Genomic DNA, 13940 nt, shown 5'->3' with positions numbered 1-13940 from the left:
GATCATGTAGCTAACCTGGTGTGGCAGACATGGTCCTTGGTGGTGTCACAGAGATGCTGCTTCCTGCAGCTGTACCAACCCACTGCTCTTCTGAACATGCCACAGCAGATTCACTGTCAGGTATGTCTCGTGTGCCAGATAATCTGCACAGCAGTACCTGAAGACAGGTACAATTAGCACACTACCAAACTGCCCTTCTAATGCAGTCTTCCAAAAAACATAGAGTATAACACAACAGATCTTTCCAGAACAAGAAAGTTATTCAGTCACCACAATATAAGAAGGTAATAAACTATTAGAGAATGTCCAAAGGAGGGCAACAAAGGTGGTGAAGGACTTTGAGGAGAAGCCATATGAGGAGTGGCTGAGGTCACTTGGCCTCTTCAGCCTGAAGGACACTGAGGGGAGACCTCACTGCGGTTACAACTTCCTCATGAGGAAGAGGAGGGGCAGGCACTGATCTCCTCTGTGGTGACCAGTGACAGGATCTGAGGGAGTGGCCTGAAGTTGTGTTGGGGGAAATTCAGGTTCAATATTAGGAAAAGGTTTTTCCCCCAGAGGGTTGCTGTGCTCTGGAACAGGCTCCCCAGGGCAGTGGTCACAGCACCAGCCTGACAAGAATTCAAGAAGTGTTTGGCCGATGCTCTCGGGCACATGGGGTGACTTGCAGGGATGGTGCTGTGCAGGGCCAGGAGTTGGGCCTGATGAGCCTTCTGGGTCTCTTCCAATTCAGCACATTCTGCGATTCTGTGATACTGTGCAATGCACAGGGGAAATTTCACTCTAAATACTCTGAACTTCAGGACTGAGCTCTCCAGTTCAAGAAAGATGAAATCAAATGTTAATGAAGAAAATTATTATGAAGGTATTTGTAAAATGGAGAACCTGTATCTAAGGACTGGCAAAAAGATAAATAGATAATAGATACAGAGATTTAACCTAGGAGAGAGGAAAAGTTATGAAATATTAAAAAATAATATTGTCCTGTAAGGGGAAAGAAAATGAACTGGCTAAACTTAAACACAAACAAGATATTAGAAGATGGTTCCTCATTTTTACAATGGTGAGATCCTTTCCAGCTAGAACAAAAAATTAAACTGCTTTTATGATGAGATTTAAACATGTTTATGAAAATCATGATACCACATCATACCAGTGTAATCTGAACTGTCAGACTCAAGCTGATCTTTTCAGTCCTGTGCTCATATGCACCTATACAGACCCAGGCAAACTTCCCTATGAAAAGCAATGTATGAAGTTCAGTATCTGGTGGAATACCACATACTGCACTTCAAAACCATATGGGATTTTTGGTCAGGTTTCAGGTTAATAAAAAATGATCTTTTCTATATTGCACATCTCAGAATAATTCTTTTCTATACTAATGACTCATCTGACACAGCACAGTGCCACAGAGGGTAAATCCCCCTTCCAAAACTATTCACCATTTCTTAAATGGACATGGTACTTGGACAGCCTTGGCTAGAGAGCTTTGCTCCCATATCACACATCCCTACCAGCTACTTGCCATGCTCTTAAATCACCCTACTCCTTATTTTTCAATGTTGACACCAGCAGCAATTGTACTTCTGATGCTTCATGAGATACTTCCTCCAGGTACTGGTTATTTCTGCAATTCTCTGTAATTCCAATACTAGCATTTTTCTGGGCAGTTTACCCACATGAAGATTATAACATCTTGTTGTGGTATACTGTGGTGATGCAGATTTACTGCTTTATTTTTGAGACAGGGACCTTCAGAAACCTGGCTATTTAGGTTTCTAAACATCCTGCATTGGGTACTGTTTCTACTCAGAGCAGTACTATAGACTGTGTCTTAGTATTTTACTCAGGAGTTAAGCAAAAAGGCAAATTCCAAATTCTCCTGCTTTTTGGAGAGCTCACAGGTATCATGTTAATTCCTCACGACATATCCTGAGTCTATCTCTTTTCAGCACAGTGCAGACACTTTGTACCTAAGTAACAATTTTACAGCCAGCAAGAGGGAAAGAAAATGGAGAAGCCACAGAGCCAGTGATATTCAAGCCTGCTCCAAGCCTAATTATCACTTTGCAGTGCAGTGTGAAATACAGAAACAAAAAATTAAAATAGTTTATTCAAGGTCTTAGGGCCAATGAAGAGAGGATTATAACATGCAAACCTTTATTTTTTTTTCAATTTCAAACTGAGTTCCTATGAAGGAAGAAGTAGCCTTAAGCACTTCCTTACTGAAATGCTACTAACAGCTCTCTGTTCCACACCCTTGTGTTGAGGGTGGAGAATTTGTTTTCTCAGTCTATATGCATTGCTCCCTTCTGCTTCCTAAGAAGAGGTCTGAAAGTTTACCTGACCCAGAAATGACAAAGAACAAATTGAGGAACAATCACCAGCACTTATGTGATTTTATTTAGTGGAGGAAATAATTCACCATAAATTATCTTGGAGGTGTGTTCAAGCATTGGTCCTCACAAACAAAACTGAAGAAAGCTCTTGACGACAGACACATACTTCTATTTAGTTACTCATTTGGGTTTTTTTTCTAAGCAGTTATGTTGAAGCCCTTTTGTGAAACATTACAACATAAAAATGGAAACATTCCTGCCTGCCTGCACACATTATCTCTCTTCCCACTTCCAGTATTGTATTACAATGAGTCCTACTGGCACTCAAGAATTACTTGAGTTGTATTATCAAAATTACTCACTGAAGTTTCATGACTGAGCTAATTTACCAGCTTCCTGCTACTATTGCACGCACACATTTCTGGATGTATGCTGCATTTTTTAATATTTTAACCGCTTGCACTCATGAACTGAGTACACTGAAAATAAATTTTAAAAAATAAGAAAAAAACACCCACAAGTTAATGTCTCATGTTCAAGAGAATAGAGGAATCCCATTTAGTGTAGGGAAAGTTTCTAAAGTTGGTGTCTCATGGCAAAGTCAAAACTAAAATGGGATTTAAACATCATTATTTTTACTCACATCGCCCAAACAAATGCAGCCAGTTAAGTTTGCAAGCTGGTCAGTGTGAATCATTAGTGTGAATATAATATTTCTAAACACAGTGCAAAAGCTCACAATTGTGAAGGGACTATTACTGTATCAAGATGATTTGTGAGTTGTTAAGAATTGTTTTTAACACCATAAAATAAATACAAAGGGAAATACAACTTGTATAATGCTGATATCTTCTTTGGAAAAGTAATCAGGATGAAAGTGAATCAAAACCTTGCACATTTCTCTGCCGGACTCTGTCATACATACAAAGAGGAAAAGTTCAGATTTATTTCCCATACATTCAGTGTTTCATTGCAGCTCCAATCCACTGTGCTCCTCCAGTTTCCCAGGCTTGACAGGACCTTCTGCTGTAAACCAGTACCTGCTTTTGTCAGCAGCCCAGCAATCCACACAGAAAGAAACAACTTGAAATCAGACACAAGTTTTAGAGAGCAGAAAAGTTTAAATAGAGAGAGGTGTGTTCAGATTTGATCCACAGGGAAAGCATATCCACAAATGTGTTTTTGAGAACACCTGACTTCCACTAAGGGGAAGACGGTTTTTCTCCTGTGCTATGTGTGCAAATTCAAAAGTAGTTAGGTAGTAGTGGAATTACTTCCACTTCAGTTTTTAACAAACAGTTTTTGACAGTCTTTGAGAGCAGGAAGTGAAAATTCATCCAGTAAGGTTTTACAATTCTCTTGGATCAGATTTTAAAAAAATTAATTCACAGTTTTTTCTTTTTAAAAGGCATGAAAAATATAACTTATCACATGTAGGTAACCAGTCATCATGTTAACAGAATTAAAAAAACCCACCACAAACAGAAAGGATCGTTCACACTATTGGTCCCCCAGTTATAAGGTATGCATGGCTGCAGACAACTTTTTAAGCAAAGTCAGAGATGGAATCAAGGATGAAGTGTAAGGAGACAAGCATCTAAAACACAAATATTTTCAGGCCATCTGCTGGTGTCCTTTCATTCTTTCCATGGTGAACACAAACCATCATAGAACTCCTTTTCATTGCTTATGCGACATTGTTACAGGAACCTGCAATGGCTGACAAATTCAAATGTCAGAGCTCTCTTTAAAACCTGAGATCTGCTTGGCAATGCTTCAGGAAGGAGATCACTGCCAGAGACAAGGATATTTATTCAAAATAAATGTAATTAATTAAATTCAAATGTTCGTCTTTACAGTAAGAAGGGATCCAAAGAAATCACATGTCACCATTTCTAACACTGTCAATTACACAATTAAATACAACACATGTATTTTGTAACCTCTCAGTAAATGACCACGTATTTTAAAAAAATATTAATCCAACCAACAAATCAAGGAAAAAGCCATGGTAAAACATACACCAAACCCATAAACAAATTAAAAAGACAGTTAACAAGGGCTTCAACCAGAGGAAGCATTTTTAAACTCTGAAAATATGAAAACATCAACAGTGCCCTTAGTTACACAGGTAATAGATTTATATATATAATCTAATCCAGATTTAGTAATTAAAAAAATATATTTAAGTCTTCCTCTTACAAGATAACATAGAAATTTGATTCAAGTCCAAGACCTGCCTTGTCTTGGACTTGAGGCAGTGATGAAGAAATAGGATGACTTTTCAGTTAAGTTCTCTATCAGACTTTTGGTCCATGGTTACTAACCAGCTCAAGGGATCCCACTGGTTTTTTGGGTAATAATACATCGTTGTCCATATGACGTATGTCACCTTTGTTTCAATTACAGAGAAAAAAATTCTCACACACTGTCTACAGTGACAATGACAGAGATACATTCATCTTTTGTGCTTCTTGATAGAGCAAAAACTGCTGTTTTCCCTTCATCAATTTATCGGAATTTTCAGGAAAGCACTTTAGCAGTAACTTCAAGAATAGCTTCGGACCCAGAAATATTTTGAACCCTACATCTGGGTCAGGAGATGGGCGCCTATGTGACAGAAGTTTGCAACCTGACTTACTTCAGCACCATGGAAAGAGTTGCCTCATTTCCTCATCACCTGTGACTGACAGGTAGTAGCTCATTCCAGAATGTTCCATTTTCCCAAACACAGAGCACTGGTGAAGCGGATGCCTGGCCCTTGGAAGCCGCACGTGTCCGAGCACAGCGAGCCGGCACTGGAGGCCTCAGCGAGTCCCTGTGACACAGCTGTGTCGGGCCTGAGCTTGGCTTGGCAGAGTCAAAGGACAAGAATCAGACATGCAGATTTCCTCCCAGACGAAATCATGTGCTGTAACATAAATACGCCTCCTCCCAGTCAATTTCACTGTGACAGAAGGGGTCCTCAAAAGTTCCTCATGTGTTTGTTAGTTACTGAAAGAAAAGAATACTGGCAGAGCCATTTTTGTCTTCACATGTATAGAAACAGTAAATTTTCAACCAGCCCGCTTCATAGCACACTATTACAATTAGCTTCTTTTCTTCATCACTGTATTTTATTTAAAATTACTTAGTTTTCAGAGCAACCACACCAAATAACTCTCTCTTAGAAAGAAGTATGTTACAGCTAAGTACATTTTCAAGCAGTTGACACTTACTGGCCATTTGCATACCCCAGAATTTACTTGTATCCCGTCTCTGAAGATGTATTTACTTGAAAGGCAGTCTAAAAGATTTGGCTGTGGTCACAAGGAAATCAATGGCAGTCAAGAACAAAATAAATCTAAAGAGCCCTTGCTCTACCAATTAAAAATATGAAGTTTAGACGTAAGAATACAAAATTTGGAATGTTGCACTGTCACAGCTCTTTTCATAAATTTAACACTTATGGTTCTGGAAGAGAATGTTTACAAAATAAGAAAGTAACACTGAGGCTTTAAGATGGCTCAGATTATTTGAGAACAGTAGGAAACTACAAACTTTAGAAATATCCCGAAGGACTTCATCTAAAAGCACCACTGCCAGAAATGTGGCATTTGGAAAAACAATGGCTCAGTGCAAATACTGATCAGAAATGCAAAGATAAGCACCCCAACCAACAGACACTACTGTCCTGTTCGCATCTCTTTCTGCTACCGGCTGCATAAAAGAAGGAATCTTTTCATTTTATATTACATTTCTCTTTAAAAGTATTCTTATAAAACATAAATTTTGGACAAAAACAGACCTAAAAGCCTGTTTATATTGCTAGTTTTTGAGAAAAGCAAAACATCTAACAACTGTCTGTTCAATTAAACCTGTGTCACAAAATCAAAACAGATAAATAATGTGTACCTTTTTGTATCTACACGTGGGATTTCAGACCACTTTTCTCATATTATCCAAATAGGAAGTTTTCCTACTGTACACATTATATAAAGTGAGAGAGGCAAACATGTCTTCCCTACTTAAAAGAAGCTGCTTTTCATGGACATGGCAAGCAAGTTTACAGCCACTTCCACACAAACACAGCCACAGGTAAACACAGTAGTTTGAATTGAACTCCACTGAGTAACTCACATGTAAACAGAACCTCCTGAATCAAAATTAGCTTTAAAACAAACTCCAAAAACCCAAACAAAAAAACCCCCACAACACATGGTTTCATGTCATACCCAAAGCTGTATCTTTGACAGATTCATTTTGATGCATAAAGAAAAAACCAGAAAAGCTGAAACGTGGTAAATGCAGAATTCTGCACGTGTGATTTCTAGTGCCAAAAATTCATTACAGCCTGAAATCCTTATGAGTAACGGTAAATGGCAGTAGGAGAAATGTTAAAGTCCCTTTAATATTTCACTAGACTGCCGTTTGGAAGGTGTACGTGCTGAAATGGTGTCCCAGAACTATGCGTATGTTAACTTTATATAAAAACTCACCACATTTACAACCATATTTCGATTTAATTATTGTACACAGGTTAACAAAAACACTGGATTTAACAAAAACAATATTCAGAATGGTACAACACGTGTTCATCTTCTCCAGGAAATAGTATTACAAGTGATCATCTTAGGACAATTTAGCCACACTAGCAACAGAAGTTCTGTTAAAATGCAACTGTGGTCTACTAAGCCACTTATTTTAGCACTACAGAGTATTTGAAGTTAAGAGTCCTACAGCCAAGGCTTAAAAATTATTTAAGATTCAAACCTCAAAATGTCTTACAGTCAAAATGACAGTATTCTTAAAAAACCACAACAAAATAACCCCAAAACAATTAATTAAAAGGCTTCTGTATTTAGTTTTATCTTCTTCATGGCATTCTCTATTCATATAGTTGCTTGTATCATTGGTAATAGGGTCTGTATCTGGCTTGATCAGGGTGATGTGGTCCAGGAAGTGGGGCCTGAGCAGGAGGCCCTTGCATCCTTGGAGGTGGAGGCGGCCCTCTGGGAGCTGGCCATATTCCTGGACTCATTCCCCCAGGCTGTGTGAAAGGGGGACTAAGAGTTCCTTGATCTTCACTGAACTGTGGCAAAGAGCTGGGATTATAGTGATGGGGAGGGGGTGCATTTACATTTACAGGTGGGCCTCCGTGCTGAGGAGGGGGAGGTCCCGGAGGAGGATGGTTCATGTAGGGTGGCATCTGGGCAATGATGTGTCCGGGAGGCGGGGTTATGGGTGGCGGGGCGGAGGTCATTGGAGGTGGCGGAGCCTGGCTGTACACCATGTGAGGGGTGCCTGCCGCCTGCGGAGGGTGCTGCAGCGGGTGGCTGATGGGCGGAGGTGGCGGCGGGGGCGGTGCATAGTGCTGCTGGGGAGGCATAATGTGATGAGGGTGTGACACCACTGGCTGACCCTGGTACTCAGGATGATGGTGAGCAGGTGCGGGCGCTGGTGGAGGCGGTTCTCGAGCACCTGAATTGGAGTCATCCTGAATGGGGACAGTTATTAAGTTGCTGTGTTTCCTCGTTGAGATGCGGAAAGTGTCCTGACTGACTGGGCGGGGAGGCGGCGGAGCCATGGCCATCTCTGCAGGAGGAGCACGGATGTCTTCGTGGGGCTGGTTATAGTGCTCATGTGGCACATGCTGCAAGGGGGGCGGTGGCATCATGATGTGCTGCTTTGGTGGAATGTGGCTCATGTGATGTTTCTCAGGGGGCATTATGAAACGCTCGGGAATTTCGGCCGGTGGTGGGGCAATAGGAGGATGCACGGGTTCGATGGGAGGACGAGTAACAGGCTTCCCAGCTCTCATGTGACGGTGGTTGATGTGGGCTTGTAAGTCCCTCTGTGAGAGGTAAGTTCTCTTGCATCCTTGAACAATGCTACACATGAAGAGAGACCCTCGTACACACTGCTCAATTCGCTGCACAGGTTCGTTACAGCTAAATAAAAAGAGAATATTGATTTATTGTCATGACAGAGAGCTCAACATGCATTCTTCCTTGTTAACATTAGCCAAATTAGAACTGACAATTTTGCCCCACTGTAGCAATGAAAGAAACTGTTCAATGACTTTGACGTTTACCTAGTTTTTAAAACTTGAAATATAACTATGAAAGCACATAGAACTTTCATGAGGTAAAATTTTTTAAGTAGCATCTCTCACACAAATTTCTTCCGTGCATTAACACGGGTCAATTTCACTAAGTAAATCAAACCGCTATTATTTCATTCTCAAATTAGAGCAGTAACATGTTATCTACCCAAAAACAATGTAAACACCGATCTCTTACAATCCCAAAATATGGAATAGGAATTAGAAAGTTCAGAGTACTCTACTGCCTCTGCTTAATGTACATATATAAAAGCCATGTTAGAGTATCTGAAATAACATATTTAAGTTGCTTTCTTACATTTCCTTTAATAACAAATCATGAGATAACTTACCCTGGACACATCTTATCTCCCTTTTTCTCATGTAGTATAGCACAGTCATAGCAGAAAACATGCTTGCAAGGTATCTAGAAATAAAAAATTGCTGTTACGACATCATGTATAAATATATCTGTCATTCTGCAGAATACTGTTCCTCCCTCCAGTGTACAGTTTAAAATAATTAAAGTAACTAAGTTACCTATGAGGTGAACAAGCATAGCAGTGGTTAACAATTTACAGCATCTTTTTACAGAAACCTTCTAGAACAGTTTAGGCTGAGTTTGGGGTTTTTTGGGGTAGTGTTGTTTGGGGTTAAGTGTTGGTAAAAAAAACCCACCAGAAGTTTGAGTCTTGCACTATTACCAACACTGAACTTTCACAGAAGCTGCATATGCAATCTGATTATACTTGTCTTGCTGGCAAGGAAGGAAAGTTTTAAAAGCATTAACTGTCATTAAGACAGATGCTGAAGCCTGTTACATCACACTTAGAAATCTAAATTAATCTCAGAGATTTTTAAAGGTACATGAAAGTTAACAGGGTTTTCTAACTTCACTGCAAGTCTTCAATTGAAATAAAAAGCTTATTTTCAAACCTAAGAGGTGTAAGGTGAAAATGCCAGAACTTGAAGGTTTTTTCCTTCGTGATGGTGTTCTGTTTTTTGTTGAACATTTTCAGGCTTACTTTATTGAACTGAGAAGTAGAGCAAAATCAGTCAGATAGAACAAAAACACTTGAGCAGCGAAGGCCTCCAGTTCCATCCTGGTACTATTCTGCTGTTTATTCAGACGCCTCTTGAAATCAGTAACCTCTAGAAGCCTCATACAGACACAGTAAAACCTTATTTTATCTAAAGGGAAACCATCTTCCATTGGCAATTTCACTCACCATGCGTCCATACATTTTGATGGGCAATCCACACTTATCACAGAAATGGACTGGTGTATCATCCTTTTCCCCCAGCAAGTTTATCTGGTACGACAGAGAAAGGGGTGAAAAAACAAACCCCAACATCACTAAAGCTTCTCATTTCAATTATCATCAACATACCCATTATTTCTGAATTAGTTGAAAAGGAAGCAAGAACACCACAAACAGGAGAAAGCAGCAGACATAGTTTTAGTCAGATAAAAATAACTGAAAAGCTTTTAATTAACGAAATATCTACTAGGACTACCTACAGCTTGGTATGAAACACAGGCAAAGATTCATGACTTTACCTTATAATCCCAAAAAATGGGTCCAGGAAATCGCCTTTGATTGCCAAACATTTCACCTCCTTTACATTCATATCGCTCCTCTTTGTTATAATCAAATTCTTCTGTGGAAAGGAGAAAGAGAAGAAAGACACAAGCCAACCACAACACTTTTGTAATTGACACCAGCTGCTATTAAGAGCATGGACCATTTGTACTGAAATAATCAAATAATGCCACAGCACTTCCAATCTGCTGAGCCCATTCTACAGAAAGGTGGAGCCAAAACTGTAAGACAGCCTGTTTTGGAAATGGGCACTGCTGAAGCCCTACATTGCAGCAGTACTTGGAGATCTGAAACCTGTTTTGCATTTGGACAGAACCCTGGACTCTTAAGTCTCTTAGTAAAAAGTCTTGAACAATGCTGTAGAATAATACACTTCCCTACTACAGGGAATTTATATGAATTTACCTTCATCACCAGCTTGTGTCTTCGAAGGCATTCTGTTCATATTTCTTGGAGTTCGAGGTGCAGGTTTGGTTTTATTGGTCTGTTTTGAAATAAGCTTTATAGGGATTCTTCTACGGACATCAAGACCACCCAATGATCCTGAACTATTTGTTCCTTGCAAATCATTGTCTATGAAAGAAAATTTTAAAAAAACCTTATCTAACTTTTCATTTATTTAATAGTCTCTAAAGAGGCTAAATATTAACAGAAAAATTTTAAGAAAAATAATTTTTAAAGTTTGCTTAAGACTCATGCAACAAATCAAAATTTAATCACTAGAAAATAGGTATCTTCATATACAATTTATTCCAGAAGTCACATCACAAAACTGTACTGAGAACAGCAATGGTTTTAGGAAATCTAGTTTAAATATAAAGCTCTTCAAATAACCTAGCTAGTCATACATTTTTCCACAAGAGAAACATTAACCTTATAGCTCTTCTCACTGTGTGAAGAGCACTGTAGAGTCAATTCTTTGTACAACTTTGCCTACACAGAATTTCTTTCGTGAAAAGATAATTTTTACAATTTATGTATATTGTTTATTAAAGTGGGAAGGAAACTACTTTATATATTAACTCAATATCTTGACATATCACTTCCAAGTTTATAATAAAGTATCACAAAAATATTGATATTTAGGAATACATAGCTGTATCCTTCCCAAACTGAAAATTATTGTTCCTGGCTACATACAAAATTCTTCTTAACCAGATTTAAATCTAAGTACCAGAGTAATCAAAGCAAGAAATAGCCTGATGCATGCATCAGCAGGTACAGGCTCCAAGAGGTAACACAGACCAGGTCATGCAACAAGCAACACTAATGAGGAGGTGCAACTCCCTCAGCCTCCAGTGAGTTTATCCGAAACCACCATACAGCATCTCATTCATACAAAAATGAAGTTATGTCCTACACAAATCTTCCGACCTCACTGGGATTTTAACTGAAAATGCCACAGGTGTTTCAAAGCAGGGCATGCTCAGTCTGGAAGGGGTGAGCCCGGAGCAGTTCCAGCCCTGCAGTTCCCCAGGGAAGGGCACTCCAGCCCTGGAATGACTGCCGAGGCCCAGAAGGATTGCAGTGCAGGAGCATGGACACTGAAATGAGGGTCCATTGGTGTAATTCTACACAATGCCTCACCAACTACTGTCTCTCAAAACCTATAACCACCACACACAATGCAACACATGGAAGGAAAAACAAGAAAAAATGGGATTGCTCTCAGTTTTTCACCAGCTACCACTAAAGCTAGGAAATGTGTCTGTTTCAAACTGAGACTGTGCCCCAACAGTCCTGTACCGCCAAATCAAAGGCCCTCAATTTCCTCAGATAGATCAAACTCCTCTTAGCACTATGGTTGACAGTTTCATTCTAAAAGGCAATACGCAAAAAGGCAAAAGCAATAAAACTTGTTTTGACTTCTGGCAGTTTGTTATTTCTTTCAGCTGTCCAGATGAACCTGCACTCAACTATCTCACCAGGCTTCCCCAGGGAGCGCTGGACCAAGACATCAGAGGTGAAGATGCTTGTTTTCCATGTGTTGGCAAATTCTGTTTTCTACAAGAATAACAAAGCCACAGCACCATAAACCACAAACAGTCTCTGCAGCAACTCAGTCCATTTGTGAACAGGGATAACTAAACCAAATTTTAAAAATCAAAAACTTGGCATTGAAGTGCCAATAGGTTCTGTCACTTTTCCTCCTTGTACCCTTTCAATCCAGGAACATTTACACGAATTACCTGCTCAACTAACCCAAACTAGCAAGTGTATTAGTCACTCATGCTCCACAGAAGCATAATAAATTCCTGTCTGCATAAAAAATAACTTGCAGGATTATGGCCAGAAAAAACTACGACAGACCTACCAAACTTTAAAGACTACTTAAAGAAGCTCTAATTAGAGGTGATGCAACCTACTGAAATGTCACCTTCATCAACTTAAGTTTTGTTTTTGCATTTTAAGCTTTATTAAAATTCACAAACACAGTTCAAATACTTCAAACACATACAGTCATAATGCAATCTTTTTTAAGGGACAGGGAAAACACCTCCAAAACCTCCCTAGCAAAAAGCCCACGTCCATTCATTTATTCACTGCACTACGTCAGCGCATTAACTAGCAAAGGAACACAGCTACGCCAGCGCGCTCACCGGCGAACATTTAAACCAAGAATTTAAGCACACGAGGAAGTCTCCTCTCGGGCCACAGCCATGAAATCAGGAAACACAGTATGGGCACTGATGCCGGGAAACGCCGCGGGCAAACGAGCGTCTCTCCCCCACCTCCGGGACGCCACAGGCTGCGTCCGGTGCTGCCGGGCCCGGGCACCCCGGCCCGGCCGGCGCAGTTATCGGCCGCCGCTCCGCTCCGCCCGGGACACGGGACGGGGCGTCCCGCCGGCAGCGGCCCCTCAGCCCGGCCGAGCGCCCCGGGGGCGGGGGCAGCGCCGGGCGGCGCCGAGCCGAAGGTAGAACCGGGGCCGCCGCGCCTGCCCGGGCAGGGAGCAGGCCCCGCGGCGCACCCGAGCCCCGCCGCCGCTCCCGGGGGCCGGGCCGGGCCCGCCGCCGCCGCCCCTGCACCGCCCCGCGCCCGCTGGCCCCATTTGGCCGCTCCCCGTCCGGCGGCGAGCGCGGGCCCGGCGAGCCGGGCACGGACGGGACCCCGGCCTCCCCCTGCTCACCATTGTGGTCCATGATGCGGCGCGGGGCGCTGTGGGAGCGGAAGGGCGCGGCCGGAAGCGGGGGGAGTGGGCGGGGCTCAGGGTCTGGAGCCGCGCTCGCTGCGCCCAGGCCGAGCGCTCCGGCCCGGGGCCGCCTGGCACCGCCGCGGGAGAGGAACGGGGGAACGGGGCCGCCTCGCACCGCCGCGGGAGAGGAACGGGGGAACGGGGCCGCCTCGCACCGCCGCGGGAGAGGAACGGGGGAACGGGGGAACGGGGGAACGGGGCCGCCTGGCACCGCCGCGGGAGAGGAACGGGGGAACGGGGCCGCCTGGCACCGCCGCTGGAGGTGAATGCGGCGGTGTCCTCCGGGGCCGCTGTGCGCGGGGCAGAGCCATGACTAGTTGGGATTTGGAGGCGTCTCCCCGTGGTTTTGGGGGGAAAGGTGGAGTGAAAACATGAGCAGGGTCTCTCGGTGTAGGAGCCGCGGAGGCCCCGTCCGGCCGCCGCCTGTGCAGCCTTCGGGCACGCTGGGGAGATGTGGCGCCGCATCGCGCTCCCGGCTGCGGTCAGCCTTGGGTTTTAGCATGGAAATGACAGATTGCTGACACGCTGTTGAAGCGATGGAACAGTGGATCTCCAGAGCACTCGGAAGCTTCACAGCAATAGAAGAATAGAATAGAATTCACTAGCTCGGGAGAGAATTTAATGTTACTTTTAGCATTTTGTAATTCCTGTGTAATTCAGTGCGATGCTGAGTGTTCCTATGGCATTGAAGAAAGGAAAGAAAAATACAGCGAAGT

The 13940-nt window shown here is 42.4% G+C and overlaps 1 protein-coding gene across 2 annotated transcripts; it reads right to left on the bottom strand.

The window, feature by feature from the left end:
* Nucleotides 1–6824: 6824 nt before the first annotated feature.
* On the bottom strand, nucleotides 6825–13203 carry CBLL1 (Cbl proto-oncogene like 1). 2 transcript variants are annotated; one of them, XM_058863269.1, is made up of 6 exons: nucleotides 13159–13203; nucleotides 10434–10601; nucleotides 9986–10086; nucleotides 9654–9737; nucleotides 8778–8851; nucleotides 6825–8272 (listed from the first exon to the last, which is right to left on the bottom strand). In XM_058863269.1, exons 1-6 carry the CDS (start codon nucleotides 13169–13171, stop codon nucleotides 7231–7233), a joined length of 1482 nt encoding a protein of 493 aa, XP_058719252.1. In that variant the 5' UTR covers nucleotides 13172–13203; the 3' UTR covers nucleotides 6825–7230. The 2 variants fall into 2 exon arrangements, with proteins under 2 accessions (XP_058719252.1, XP_058719253.1); XM_058863270.1 differs by having other exon boundaries at nucleotides 9986–10083.
* Nucleotides 13204–13940: the final 737 nt, after the last annotated feature.

Source organism: Poecile atricapillus, chromosome W (assembly GCF_030490865.1).
Source record: "Poecile atricapillus isolate bPoeAtr1 chromosome W, bPoeAtr1.hap1, whole genome shotgun sequence".
NCBI lineage: Eukaryota > Metazoa > Chordata > Aves > Passeriformes > Paridae > Poecile > Poecile atricapillus.
Note: the sequence above shows the minus strand (reverse complement) of the source record. Positions and strands in the feature narration are given on the sequence as shown.